Source organism: Entelurus aequoreus, linkage group LG09 (genome assembly GCF_033978785.1).
Source record: "Entelurus aequoreus isolate RoL-2023_Sb linkage group LG09, RoL_Eaeq_v1.1, whole genome shotgun sequence".
In the NCBI taxonomy this organism is placed as follows: Eukaryota; Metazoa; Chordata; class Actinopteri; order Syngnathiformes; family Syngnathidae; genus Entelurus; species Entelurus aequoreus.
The window spans coordinates 21,244,710-21,257,902 of NC_084739.1; the positions used below are offsets into that span (position 1 = coordinate 21,244,710).

Below are 13,193 nucleotides of genomic sequence, written 5' to 3' on the forward strand. Positions count from 1 at the left end.
CGTGCCGGACTGAGTGTGCACGGTATGGCTCATCCGCCGGCTAAAATGCGACAGATATGAGCTAGAAAAAACAGAATCTGGAGGTCAAAGCTCAGTGAACACACACGAGATCGAGATGGGGGTAAAAATGTGACAGTGACATCAATCATTTCTGCTAATTGTAATGTCATGTCGGCATACCATACATTTAACAGTTATTTTGGAATAATCGTTGCAATGGTCTGATTTATTGAAAATCTGTTCCTTTCACTTTCAGGTTAACATGGTGATCGGTATCTTGGTGTTTAATAAATTAGTGTCCAGAGATGGTATACTGGACAAGAAGATGAAGCATCGTGCAGGGTATGACAGCACGTCCTTGTTAGTACCTCCATTTTCTTCTTTCCTATTTATGATGAAAGTGCTGCATGATTTTAAGCCTTGATGTGTCCTAATAATCTTGTAATTACAGCACATTTGAATGATTGTGTGTTCATTTCAGGAGATTACCTGTTATTAGTAGAGATGGGCATTCAACTACATTTCTTTGATCAATGAATTGGGGAAAATAATGATCAGTTATTTTTTATATATATTATTACATTAATATACATTTTCTTGTCCTGCTTTCTTCTGACCTTGTTTTTTCTGCATTTCATTAAGCTTCAAGTTATGTTATTTTGATATTCAGATGTCTGCAACAAAGCTTTTATTTGCTATTTCCATCTATCTACATGACTTCTGATCTTGATCTGGATGACAGTTGCTTGTACGAAAATTACACTTTACAAACATAGGGGGAGTCTGGGAGCAAAAAGTTATAAATATTTATTTACACCTGCTTTATTATACGTTTATTTTCAGAGCTCATTTAAATTGTCTACAGGAAAACATATACATAACGAGGCCAACTCTCTCTTGGGAGTGGCATGAATACACATTTCTTTGGCAGAATAAGTTCAAGATGAAACTACTACGCCCACAAGCTGGCTGCATGTGGCGTTACTAATATCTAACGATGCAGAGTGAGTGGCTGTTAACATCGTTGGTCACGCCGTTGTCTCTTCTGTCCCACAGACAGATGAGTGAGCCTCACACGGGATTAACTCTCAAGTGCGCCAAATGTGGTGTCGTATCAACGACTGCTTTGTCAGCCACTACAGCTAGCAATGCAATGTAAGTGACTTGTGAATCAATAAGACAATGCTGCATATACAGCAGGTCCACCACGCTAATGTGGAGCCACTGCCATGGCAACTGCTGTTCTCACTATAAATCACATCACAGCAGACGTTAAATAAAAAAAACTTGTTTATGAATGTAATGGCCCTTATATTATAACCAGCACAAAGCAGTTATATGCAATATTTCCTCGATACATCCTGTATGCCTTCTCACAGGGCGTCCCTATGGAGTTCCTGCGTCGTCCTACCTCTACTGGCCTTGACCTGGATGTCCGCAGTGCTCGCAATGACGGACAAGCGTTCTATCCTCTTTCAGATCCTCTTTGCAGTCTTTGACTCACTGCAGGGATTTGTCATAGTGATGGTGCACTGTATACTGCGACGAGAGGTAGAGCATCTACTGCATGTTTTTTAATCATTTATGAATATCTGCAAAGAGATATATTGATAATTTGCAAGAATTCAACTCAGACAGTGCAAATATGCCTGTTTTCAGGTACAAGATGCTTTCAGATGTCGACTCAGAAACTGCCAAGATCCAATTAGTGGTGATGCAACAGGCGGCTTCCCTAATGGCCATGCTCAGATTATGGTAAGTGCAATTCCCTCTTTTTTATTAAATCGTTAGCATGTATCTAAAGCCTCTTTTCTACCTAGCAGTTGGGTTCTGTATGTTATGATGCTTTTATGCCTAGTTTAGTGGTTAACTTATTTATATTTCCATTTCCATTTCCATTTGGCCAGAAATTGTTTTAAAGTCAAAGTTTCAACTGCATCCCAAACAAGATGAAATGAAATGGTCTACCACAGCAATTCCACAAAATTTGCCTCCATATAGCACTGCGTTGTTTTGCAGTGGCTAATAATTATCTTAGAATAGACGCTATATGACATTAGTGCTCCTCTTAGACCCAAAGCTCAACCCTCTATTTCGGTTTGATTGAAATTACCAGGCCCACCCTGCCAGGCACGCATCTCTCTCATTTCACCTGCGGGGATAATGGAGCACTGCTCTCGGCCCGACCTCTGAAATTGGGATACCAGTCTCTTCATCTAGCAGCAACTATGCCATTGGCATGATGGAGAAATGATCTGCCATTAGTATTCTAATACCCCTCTGAGGGAAATAGTCTTTACAAAAGCAAAATGGTGTCTGGCTCTCTCCGTTCAAAACCGTCATTTGCAGCAGGTGCAAAATGCTTCCCATTGCTGCATCATAATGCATAGATATGCACCACTTGGCCACTTAAATAGGTACATCTACACATTATATTTGGAAATCTGTATTAAAAGTATGGCTCAATTAGGGCTGGGCGATATATCGAATATACTCGATATATCGCGGGTTTGTCTCTGTGCGATATAGAAAACGACTATATCGTGATATTCGAGTATACGTTCTCAGGCAGTTGCTTTTAGCTGTGGGCATTACACTACAGGCTCTCCTCACTCTTTCTTGTCTCTCCTTCTCACAGAGACATAAAACAAGCGCACCTTCTTACATACGTCACATACTGTCGCGCGTGCAACGTCACGCGCTCTCGCGGAGCAGAGAGGTAGCGGAATGGTAACGTTAGCTGTGGTGCTAACGGAGTGGTGCGAGTGGTAGTACGAGAGAAAGAAGGTGCGAATCTGGTAACAAATGAAGGAAGAATTAATTCCCAAGAAAAACGGCACAGGGTCCATCGTCTGGGGGTGGTTTGGCTTCAAGCGGGAAGATGTCGAACAGACAACGGTAATTTGTCAAGTGTGCGGCAAAAGCGTTGCCACAAAAAGTAGCACCACTGCTAATTTGTAGCATGACTTGAAATGTGACTTGAAAAGTCACCCGCTCGAGAATGAAGAGTGCTTGAAACTCCGCATGTCAACATCTCCGTTCGGTGCCACACCAACAAAATGCCCAAGCAACCATTTCCAGATCAACACCGTATGACAAAAACAGTCAACAACAGAAGGAGACAACGTCCGCAGTAACCTACCACATAGCGAAGGACATACACTATTTGATTTCCTATTATGCAGCTCATTTTTATTTGACAGTTATTGAAATATCTGGTGTGACATCATGCACAAAAGTGCACTTTATTTGTTTTAAACTATTGTAGTGGCGCTCTGTACAAAAAGTGCACTTTAATTTAGTGTTGTTTTGTAATGTCATCTTAGTGACATCATGCACAAAAGTGTGCTAATAGCTTGTTTTAAAATGTCTCCGACAATCTTGCACTTTCTGTTTTGGAAATGACATGAATGTTTGTGCCACTGCTTAATAACTGTTTAATAAATACAGTTTTGGTAAATTGACTTAGTTGTGGTTTCCCTCTCTGCATGAAAGTTTAAAATTAGCATATATTAATGCAGTATGAACAAGAATGTTTTAATGTAGACCCATAGAGTCATCATACTGCTGTGATTATATGCATCAAGTGTTAATTCAAGGCTAAGGCAAAATATCGAGATATATATCATGTATCGTGACATGGCCTAAAAATATTGAGATATTAATAAAAGGACATATCGCCCAGCCCTAGGCTCAATACAACATATGTTTATAGGTTTAAGTTCTTATCATACCAGGAGGTGTGTCTTATATTTCAAAAAGTACATTAAACGTCTTTCTGATCATGTGACCGTGATGTACTTGCAGACTGACTTTGAGAAGGACGTGGACATCGCCTGCAGATCAGGTAAGAAGCACGTTTTCTTACCAACAATATCCTCGCCTCGCATCTATTAAAACACAAAAATGAGGTTACACAAGTAAAAATAGCCCCAGTTACATAACAACCAACAATCCCCACAGGACTTTTTTCACAGTTACCGAAGCACCCGACTTTAATCTGAGAACAAAACCGTATGAAAAAGGCTGTTGGCTACTTCCTTTGTATGTAGATTTTAAGTTAATAAGAGACTGCAATGTTTTTGTGTGGAATTTTGTCATCAGGATTTCTATAAATATATTTGCCACCTTCAAAAAGCAGTTGTTGCCTTTGGAGAATGTTATTTATAAAAACTGAATCATATGAATGGAAATTTAATGTTTTCCTTATTCCCCCCATTCACTACTTCCACCTTTAGTTGTTTTAAGCCGCAGACAAGAATATACTTTAGGTTTTGTTATCTTCCTAAAGATTAGGACAAACGCAGATCTAATGCTCAAATTCATTCAGTTCTCAGAAGGTCTTTTGGCCAACATTCCTCAACCCTGTCGGACTAAAATGGACCTAACTGACACGAAAAGGCAAGCACAGTCAGGTGGCATGAATAACTTATGAGCAGACACAGACTGTAGTAAAACAGCCCTCTCCTTTGTGCTAACAGTGTTTTACAATTGTTATTAGAGCAAAAGTCACACTTGGTGTTGTCACCTCAGGTATAAAAGTTGATGAGAATTTACTTAACAGGCTTTAAGGGTGTTCATGTCCTCCATGGGCATTCAATTATTGAATTATTGAAATTAATGATGTTATTGTTTGCATCAGTGTAGCTCTTTGTGTGCAACTTTCTGTTTAAATAAGTCAATCAATAAATTATATTTTATATAGCGCTTTTTTTATGTCTAAAAATGAAACAAATGTTCTTTAATTGCCTACTGAAACCCACTACTACCGACCACGAAGTCTGATAGTTTATATATCAATGATGAAATCTTAACGTTGCAACACATGCCAATACGGCTGGGTTAATTTATAAAGTGCAATTTTAAATTTCCCGGGAAACTTCCGGATGAAAACGTCTAGGTATGATGACGTTTGCGCCTGACGTCAAGGGTTGAAGCGGACGTATTGGGACACCATTGTATCACAATACAAACAGCTCTGTTTTCATCGCAAAATTCCACAGTATTCTGGACATCTGTGTTGGTGAATCTTTTGCAATTTGTTCAATTATCAATGGAGACTGCAAAGAAGAAAGCTGTAGGTGGGATCGGTGTATTAGCGGCTGGCTACAGCAACACAACCAGGAGGACTTTGAGTTGGATAGCAGACGCGCTACCGTGAGTAAAGCTTTGGCTTCCAAACATTTGATCGCTTGCCCGTACTTGCGTGGCGCTATGTGCATGTCACGTACGTAACTTTGGGGAAATATATGTTTCTTGCCGACTCTGATGGCGGCCGGGGTGTCGTCGAAAGCTACAACGCCCGCCGCCGCGCCGCTGTCCTCACCTTGACTTCCTCCGTCTCCGGGCCGCCAACCGCACCGATCATCGTGGTGAAGTCCTTCGTCGCGCCGTCGATCGCTGGAACGCAGGTGAGCACGGGTGGTGATGAGCAGATGAGAGCTGGCGTAGGTGGACAGCTAATGTTTTAGCATAGCTCTGTCGAGGTCCCGTAGCTAAGTTAGCTTCAATGGCGTCGTTAGCAACAGCATTGCTAGGCTTCGCCAGGCGGTACAGCATTAACCGTGTGGTTACAGGTCCAGAGTTTGGTAGTATTGTTGATCTTCTGTCTATCCTTCCAGTCAGGGGCTTATTTCTTTTGTTTCTATCTGCATTTAAGCACGATGCTATCACGTTAGCTCCGTAGCTAAAGTGCTTCGCCGATGTATTGTCGTGGAGATAAAAGTCACTGTGAATGTCCATTTCGCGTTCTCGATTCTCATTTTCAAGAGGATATAGTATCCGAGGTGGTTTAAAATACAAATCCGTGATCCACAATAGAAAAAGGAGAGAGTGTGGAATCCAATGAGCCCTTGTACCTAAGTTACGGTCAGAGCGAAAAAAGATACGTCCTGCACTGCACTCTAATCCTTCACTCTCACGTTCCTCATCCACGAATCTTTCATCCTGGCTCAAATTAACGGGGTAATCGTCGCTTTCTCGGTCCGAATCGCTCTCGCTGCTGGTGTAAACAATGTGCTACGCCAAAAGGGACAAGCGGTAGAAAATAGATTGATGGGTGGATGGATACATCTATGTTCTAGCATAAAGTCTTAATTTTGATTATTTTAGTGTTAGACATTTCACAGTGGAAAAATGCCTTGGCAAATGTCTGCAGTGTGTAAGTGCTTTTGTCTAGGGATGATACTCGAAACCGGTTTTCCCGGTTGTTCGATAAGAAAAGAACCGAGTCCTCGGACTCAAATCCCTTTTTGAGAACCGGTACCTGTTATCGAGACCATTATAGTAAAGAAAAAGAGTTGGTTCTTTAATCGAATCCGTCGGAACGAATCCCGTCCAGACCAGAAATGCTCCGTGTAACATCACAAGAAATGACGTAACGTAGCTCAGTCATTAGGCGCAGATAGCGAAAGCAGGAAAAAAATGGACAGGAAAAAGCGCTCCAAGGTGTATAAAAGTTCAAAACAAAAGGTATAATCCAATGAATAACTTTACTGAGAGATTTGAGCAGGGTACAAACACATGACGAACACTTTTACGACCAACCGGAAACATAGCAACCAGGCTAGCAACGCACCTTCTTTACGGCAGCTGTCGCAACGTTCTTAAGCAACTGCAGCACATACATATATATACAACATATATGACAAGATCTCCCTTTTTTAACTTTTGTTTTTCTTTCCTTGTAAACAAAACAAAATCACACTGTATATGTGCTGTCTGTCTAATTGTAAATAATGCAAACGAGGCGTGTTGGCTGAGTTCTTGACGTTTACTTTCACAGCGTGCTCATAACCTCATTCTCATTAGCTGCCGGGTGACGACATGCAACAACACTTTTCGGGGCTACCTCGCATGCTCGTCACTCCCGTTGCATGCTGGGTAGTGTAGTTGTTATATTCCCGAGCTCATAACATCACATCTTTCCCCCTATAAAGAAAGATTTTAACTCAATAAAGTATATTTCTTTTTTTAGCTTTAACTTTTCATTTTTTAGCATTGTAACCACATTTGCAAACAACTTTTCTCTTCATAGAATTTTATTTCAATAAAGATATGAAGTGCAAAAATGTCAAAGCATCATAACAAACAGTTATGTCAAATAGCAGCAGAATTGCACTTTTTGGAGAGCTGTATTATTTTCAGTTTTGTGCCCAAGGGACTGATTTTATTTAACACTATATTATTATTTATACACCTATAGTGATCACAGAAACAGGTTGTTTTTGTGTTACTGTATATATTTGTTTTTCTGAAAAATAATATAATAATATACTTTGGGTAACAACAGTCAATATTTATTTATTTTATTTTATTTTTTTAGGGGGGGTAACAGTCAATATTTATTTATTTATTAGATTATATTGTTTTCTGATATAATAAAAGTGAGCTTTTGTTAAACCAAATATTGTGTTTTTTTCCATATACAACAACCTATCTGGACTCGATAAGAGAATCGATAAGGAATCGGTTCGATAAGAGGATTCGATAATAGGCTCGAACTCGATAATTTCTTATCAAACATCATCCCTACTCTTGTCAGACTTTGAAATCTCTTTTATTTGGAACAGATAAATAAATCTCTGTCATTTGTTGAAAAAACTGAAAGAAAAAGGGCTTCTTTGGAGGGCACATATTTTTTCTATTGGAAAACCTAAGTTCATTTTTGCATCTGTGTCGGCTTCAGCTTAGAATACAATACACTATTTACAAATTAATTGAAGGTCTCCTTTTCTTTTGATAATGTTAATATAATTTTGTTGATAACTGGTTTGATACTTTCCTCATAGCCCTCCACAAAGACATGGGCTCGTGTCGTGCCGCCACCATCACAGGCACCCTCTCCCGCATTTCCCTCAATGACGAGGAGGACGAGAAGGCTCCTGAAGGCCTCAACTACTCCACGCTGCCTGGCAACATCATCTCCAAAGTGATAATCCAGCAGCCTTCGGGGCTGCACATGTCTATGGGAGTGGGCGATCTAAAGGAGCAGTCGCTTGCCGACAGCAACGCAGAGTTGCGGCGCGCCGTGTATCTGTGCACCGACGACGCCATGCGCCAGAGTGACCAGAACATGGGGGGCCACGATATGGAGGGCCACCCACAACAGAGCCAGATGATGGAGACGGACTACATCGTCATGCCCCGTGCGGTGGTTTCCGGGTCGGCCACTCTGCCCGCACATTTAAAGGACGACGCCAAGATGAACATCACCATGGATGCGCTGCAGCACGAGAGGCTGATGCATTACAAGATGAGTCCCGACTTCAACATCAGCCCATCGGGCATGGACCACATGAATGTGAACCTGGAGCAGCAGTACCCCAGCGCCCCAGATCAGATGCAGAACCTGCCCTTCGAACCGCGTACGGCCGTCAAGAACTTCCTCGCTGAGATGGAGGAGAGTGCGGGTCTCTCCAGGAGTGAGACAGGATCCACGATATCTATGAGCTCCTTAGAGGTACATAATGCAGCTACAGAGACACAACATTAGGCATGAGACCTCAGTATAATGTATAGTTACTGTCATATACAGTATTTGTTATTGAAGGAATCTTTGAGCTGAGGTGTCCCTAATGTTGTGGCCAGTGTGTGTCACTTTACAGTATAAAAAGCTTTAAACTCTCATGTACTTGGTTTATTTTTTACAGAGACGAAAATCACGCTATTCTGATCTGGACTTTGAGGTATGTCAAAACACGTTTCTTCCCTCCAGACATGCATCCGTCTTATTTTTTTCAATCTACGGAGCAAAGCCATCCTTGTGTTTGTCATTTGATTTACTCGTACTTGTTGTGCCTCTTAAGCTTATTGGAGTTACAGCCTTGACCCAACAAGATTTATTGTATAGTTGAGGTAAAATCAAGGCTGTCCACAGACAAACAGGGCGAGCGTTCTCATCTACATTTTGTCCTCCATGTCATCCATCCATCGGCTTTATGTTAATTTGGAAATTATATGCTTTAAAAGACATTTGCACATTCCATATCTGATTTCAACTACTTGTCCTGGCATGCTAATTCCCACCCACTTTTGGCAGGTTTTCCCGCATTCAATCGCATTGCCAAATCAGGTTTTACTGCATATAGTAATATATAGTACCCTTTCAAAGTAAAGGAAACGTACAATCAAAGCTTCTGGCAGCTGTTCTGGCATGAGAAGCTTTCTGCGTTCAAGTAGTCACACACCAACTCTTTAAATAGAAGCCCTGCGCCAAGATTGGATTATAAGGATTTCTTCTACGCCAACAAAATGTTAAATGAGGCAATTTGTCACAAAAGAATTAAGTTAAATGCAGATGCTCTTGCCATGTCCAATGAAATAGTTAACGTTTCCTTTATTTTGTCAGTTCCTGTACGTATAAAGTATATGCAGATGCTGGCCCATGAGTAAACTACCTTGACACCAACACATTGATCACAGTCCGAGTGGGTGGAGACAAGATGCATTTCCATTATTGGCTGTCAATACCAAAGCAAAAACCCTTGCCATTGCAGAAAGTCATGCACACGAGGAAAAGACACATGGAGCTGTTCCAGGAACTGAATCAGAAATTTCAAACCTTGGACCGATTTCGAGACATACCAAATATGGGCAGCATGGTGAGTAACAGGAAAACAGTGGGCCACATTTAAAAGGCGTATTTAGTTGTTAGGGCAGGGTACATGTGTGTGATTATGCTAATGACAGCGTTTTATGGAAGTGAACCTTCCTTATTAGCGCCACCAGCTGGCCATGGGGGGTTTGGACATTTAGTGGGCTGCCCCCCTTGTTCTCCTCTTAAAGGGAATGACACATTTTCTCCTCAAGGCCAGTCAGTCTCAGGGAAGAAAGATGCTTGGTAATGTTGCCGTAATCGAGAGTGCATCCATTCCAATGCAAGGCCATGAATGCACTTTGATTTACATCATCTATCTACCTAGCAACATCATCCTTTATGATTTCAACTTCCATGAATGCATGGCCGATATTTTAATCTATCCACATCCTTTACCTGACGTGCTGTTCTTCTAAGACTGCATTTACACTACAACTGACCTAATTCACATTGTGTTATTATACATCTACAGTGCCCCCGGAAAGTATTTACTGTGCTTGACTTTTTCCACATTGTGTTATATGGAATAAATTCATTGTTGTCCTCAAAATTCTACACATAATACCCCATAATGACAATGTGAACAGTATATATTTATATATATATATATATATATATATATATATATATATATATATATATATATATATATATATATATATATATATATATATATATATATATATATATATATATATATATATATATATATATATGTTGTTTATATATATATTTTTTTTTTTTTATTTTATAAAAAAAAAAAAAATCACAAGTACGTAAATACTCACAACCTTTGCTCAATACTGTGTTGATGCACCTTTGGCAATTACAGCCTCAAGTCTTTTTGAATACCATGCCAAGTTTTTGGCCTATCTTTGGGCAGTTTCGCTCGTCCGTCTTTGCTCATTCCTCTTTGCAGCACCTCTCAAGCTCCATCAGGTTGGATGGGAAGTGTTGGTTGTCATTCAGGATGTCTCTGTACATTGCTGCATTCATCTTAGTCTAGTCAGACAGGTGACCAAGAACTCGACAGTCACTCTGTCAGAGCCACAGCATTCCTCTTTGGAGAGAAGAACACCTTGCAGAAGGACAACCATCTCTGCAGCAATCCACCAATCAGGCCTGTATGGTAAAATGGCATGACAAAGGCCATTTCTTAGTAAAACGTTTGCCAAAATGCACCTGAAAGACTCTCAGACCATGAGAAACAAAATTATCTGGTCTGATGAGACAAACATTGAACTCTTTAGCGTGAATGCCAGGTATCATGTTTGTACGAAACCAAGCACTACTCATCACCAGGCCAATACCATACCTACAGTGAAGCATGGTGGTGCCAGCATCATAATGTGGGGTGTTTTTTAGCGGCACAAACTGGGAGATTAGTCAGGATAAAGGGAAAGATGAATGCAGCAATGTACAGAGACATCCTGGATGAAAACAGACGCTTATCATCCAACCTGATGGAGCTTGAGATGTGCTGCAAAGAGAAATGGCCCCAACTGCCCAAAGATAGGTGTACCAAGACTTGAGGCTGTAATTGCTAGCAAAAGTCAATACTTAAGTACTGTATTTTTCGGAGTATAAGTCGCACCGGAGTATAAGTCGCACCTGCCGAAAATGCATAATAAGGAAGGAAAAAAACATATATAAGTCGCACTGGAGTATAAGTCGCACTTTTGGGGGAAATTTATTTGATAAAACCCAACACCAAGAATAGACATTTGAAAGGCAATTTAAAATAAATAAAGAATAGTGAACAACAGGCTGAATAAGTGTACGTTATATGACACATAAATAACCAACTGAGAATGTGCCTGGTATGTTAACGTAACATATTATGGTAAGAGTCATTCAAATAACTATAACATATAGAACATGCTATACGTTTACCAAACAATCTGTCACTCCTAATCGTTAAATCCCATGAAATCTTATACGTCTAGTCTCTTACGTGAATGAGGTAAATAATATTATTTGATATTTTACGGTAATGTGTTAATAATTTCACACATAAGTCACTCCTGAGTATAAGTCGCACCCCCGGCTAAACTATGAAAAAAACTGTGACTTAAAATACGGTACATGTGATTTTTTAGTTTTGAATTTTGAATAAATCTGCGAACTCTAAAAAAAACATTTTGGAATAAAGCTGTTACATAACAAAATGTGGAAAAAGTGAAGTGTTGTGAATGCTTCCCGGGTGCACCATACCAATGTGACTAACAACACCAAAATCCATCAATCAATGATGTAAACACTGCTGCTGAATGCTCCTGGTGCCACTTGTACACAGTGAGACTGACAACGCCCAAAGACACTTCAAACTGCTCAGTTAGCACAGCTTCAGTTTTATTTCATTTATTTTAGACAAGCAGATGTATAATGCATGTACAGTATACAGTCCACTCAGTTAGCAGTGCAAACAGTCACATAGAAGACAGCACATTCACAACCTTTCCCCCCCCTTCAACTCCACCAGTGAATCTACTGCAGTGATTCTCTCAGGAATGACTTCCATTTCATATTCCACGCAGCGGCGCCTCCTTCCTTTTTGCCAAAACGTCTTTAAAAATGTGCACACAAATGGGGCACACATTAGAAGTACCGGTACATAGTGAAGTAAAGTTCATCACATCTACAGTGGAACCTCTAAAGTAAACACCCCCAGATTCGTACGATTGGGGGTTTACTTTTTCCAAGGATAAAATAAGAATCAAGGTCTGTGACCGAAACTAGTGCGTTTGAATTTGGATCTCGCATGACCTCCTTTCCGTGAGCATCACTAATTTCAGAAAGTAAGTTAACTTGACAGAACTTGTTTGTGCTTTGGCTTTTTAACCCATATTCCAAAGGAAGAATCATCCTCAAAGATTAAGAGGGAAAATGTGGTGAGAATATTGTGTGAAGTGAGCTTTCTAGCTAGCCGCCTAGTAGTACCTGTAGCACCGACTATCTGCTATCTAATAAAGTAGTAACTTGGTTTTTATTAGTAATCTGTTCCAAAAAACGATATGTACAAGTTTCCCATCAGAAGTAATTTAAATCAAACACCCAAAAATATCAACTCAAAACACAGAATAATTCTAGTTTTACATGCAGAAAACAATAAATATAAATACATGACTGTTGCGTCACTTTTACCTTTATTGAAGACATATTGGCGAAGACGGTGATCAGCGGAGCGGAAAGGATACCTTCGTACTTTTCTACAAGCATTTCTCACCTTATTTATCAAAATGCTATCACTCGCAACTTCCTTCTGTTTCTTGATGGATTATTTTGCAGCTGTACTAAAATTTAAAAATCACAAAGACAGAGTGACCAACATGTAGGGCTACGTTATAGCTAAAATAACAAGCACAATTATTTGGTCAATATTGAAATCCTGATTATAGATCACAACAATGTATTCTGTCAGGTAAACCATATTATTTCCCACAGATCAGCAATCTACTTGCGGGAACGTTTGGGGAGTGTGGATGCTTAGTAATCATATCATTTATAATTAGTCTAATAAAAAGGCAAAATAGATGTTATCTATATGTTTAAAGACACATATTTGTGTTTATGCTTGTTATTGGTATTAACATTT

General features: G+C 39.9%; 1 protein-coding gene across 10 annotated transcripts in view; it reads left to right on the forward strand.

Annotated features, from left to right (window-relative positions):
• adgrb3 (adhesion G protein-coupled receptor B3) overlaps positions 1 to 13,193 on the forward strand; it is a 332,693-nt gene that overhangs the window by 315,140 nt on the left and 4,360 nt on the right. For 8 of the 10 annotated variants that reach the window (XM_062058299.1, XM_062058303.1, XM_062058297.1 and 5 more), the window contains 8 exons: positions 257 to 360; positions 1,057 to 1,155; positions 1,380 to 1,551; positions 1,660 to 1,755; positions 3,808 to 3,847; positions 7,791 to 8,461; positions 8,652 to 8,687; positions 9,498 to 9,602. In XM_062058299.1, coding sequence (XP_061914283.1) covers positions 257 to 360; positions 1,057 to 1,155; positions 1,380 to 1,551; positions 1,660 to 1,755; positions 3,808 to 3,847; positions 7,791 to 8,461; positions 8,652 to 8,687; positions 9,498 to 9,602 — 1,323 coding nt within the window. The remainder of the gene's footprint in view (positions 1 to 256; positions 361 to 1,056; positions 1,156 to 1,379; positions 1,552 to 1,659; positions 1,756 to 3,807; positions 3,848 to 7,790; positions 8,462 to 8,651; positions 8,688 to 9,497; positions 9,603 to 13,193) is intronic. The other 2 variants (XM_062058301.1, XM_062058302.1) reach the window with 1 other exon arrangement.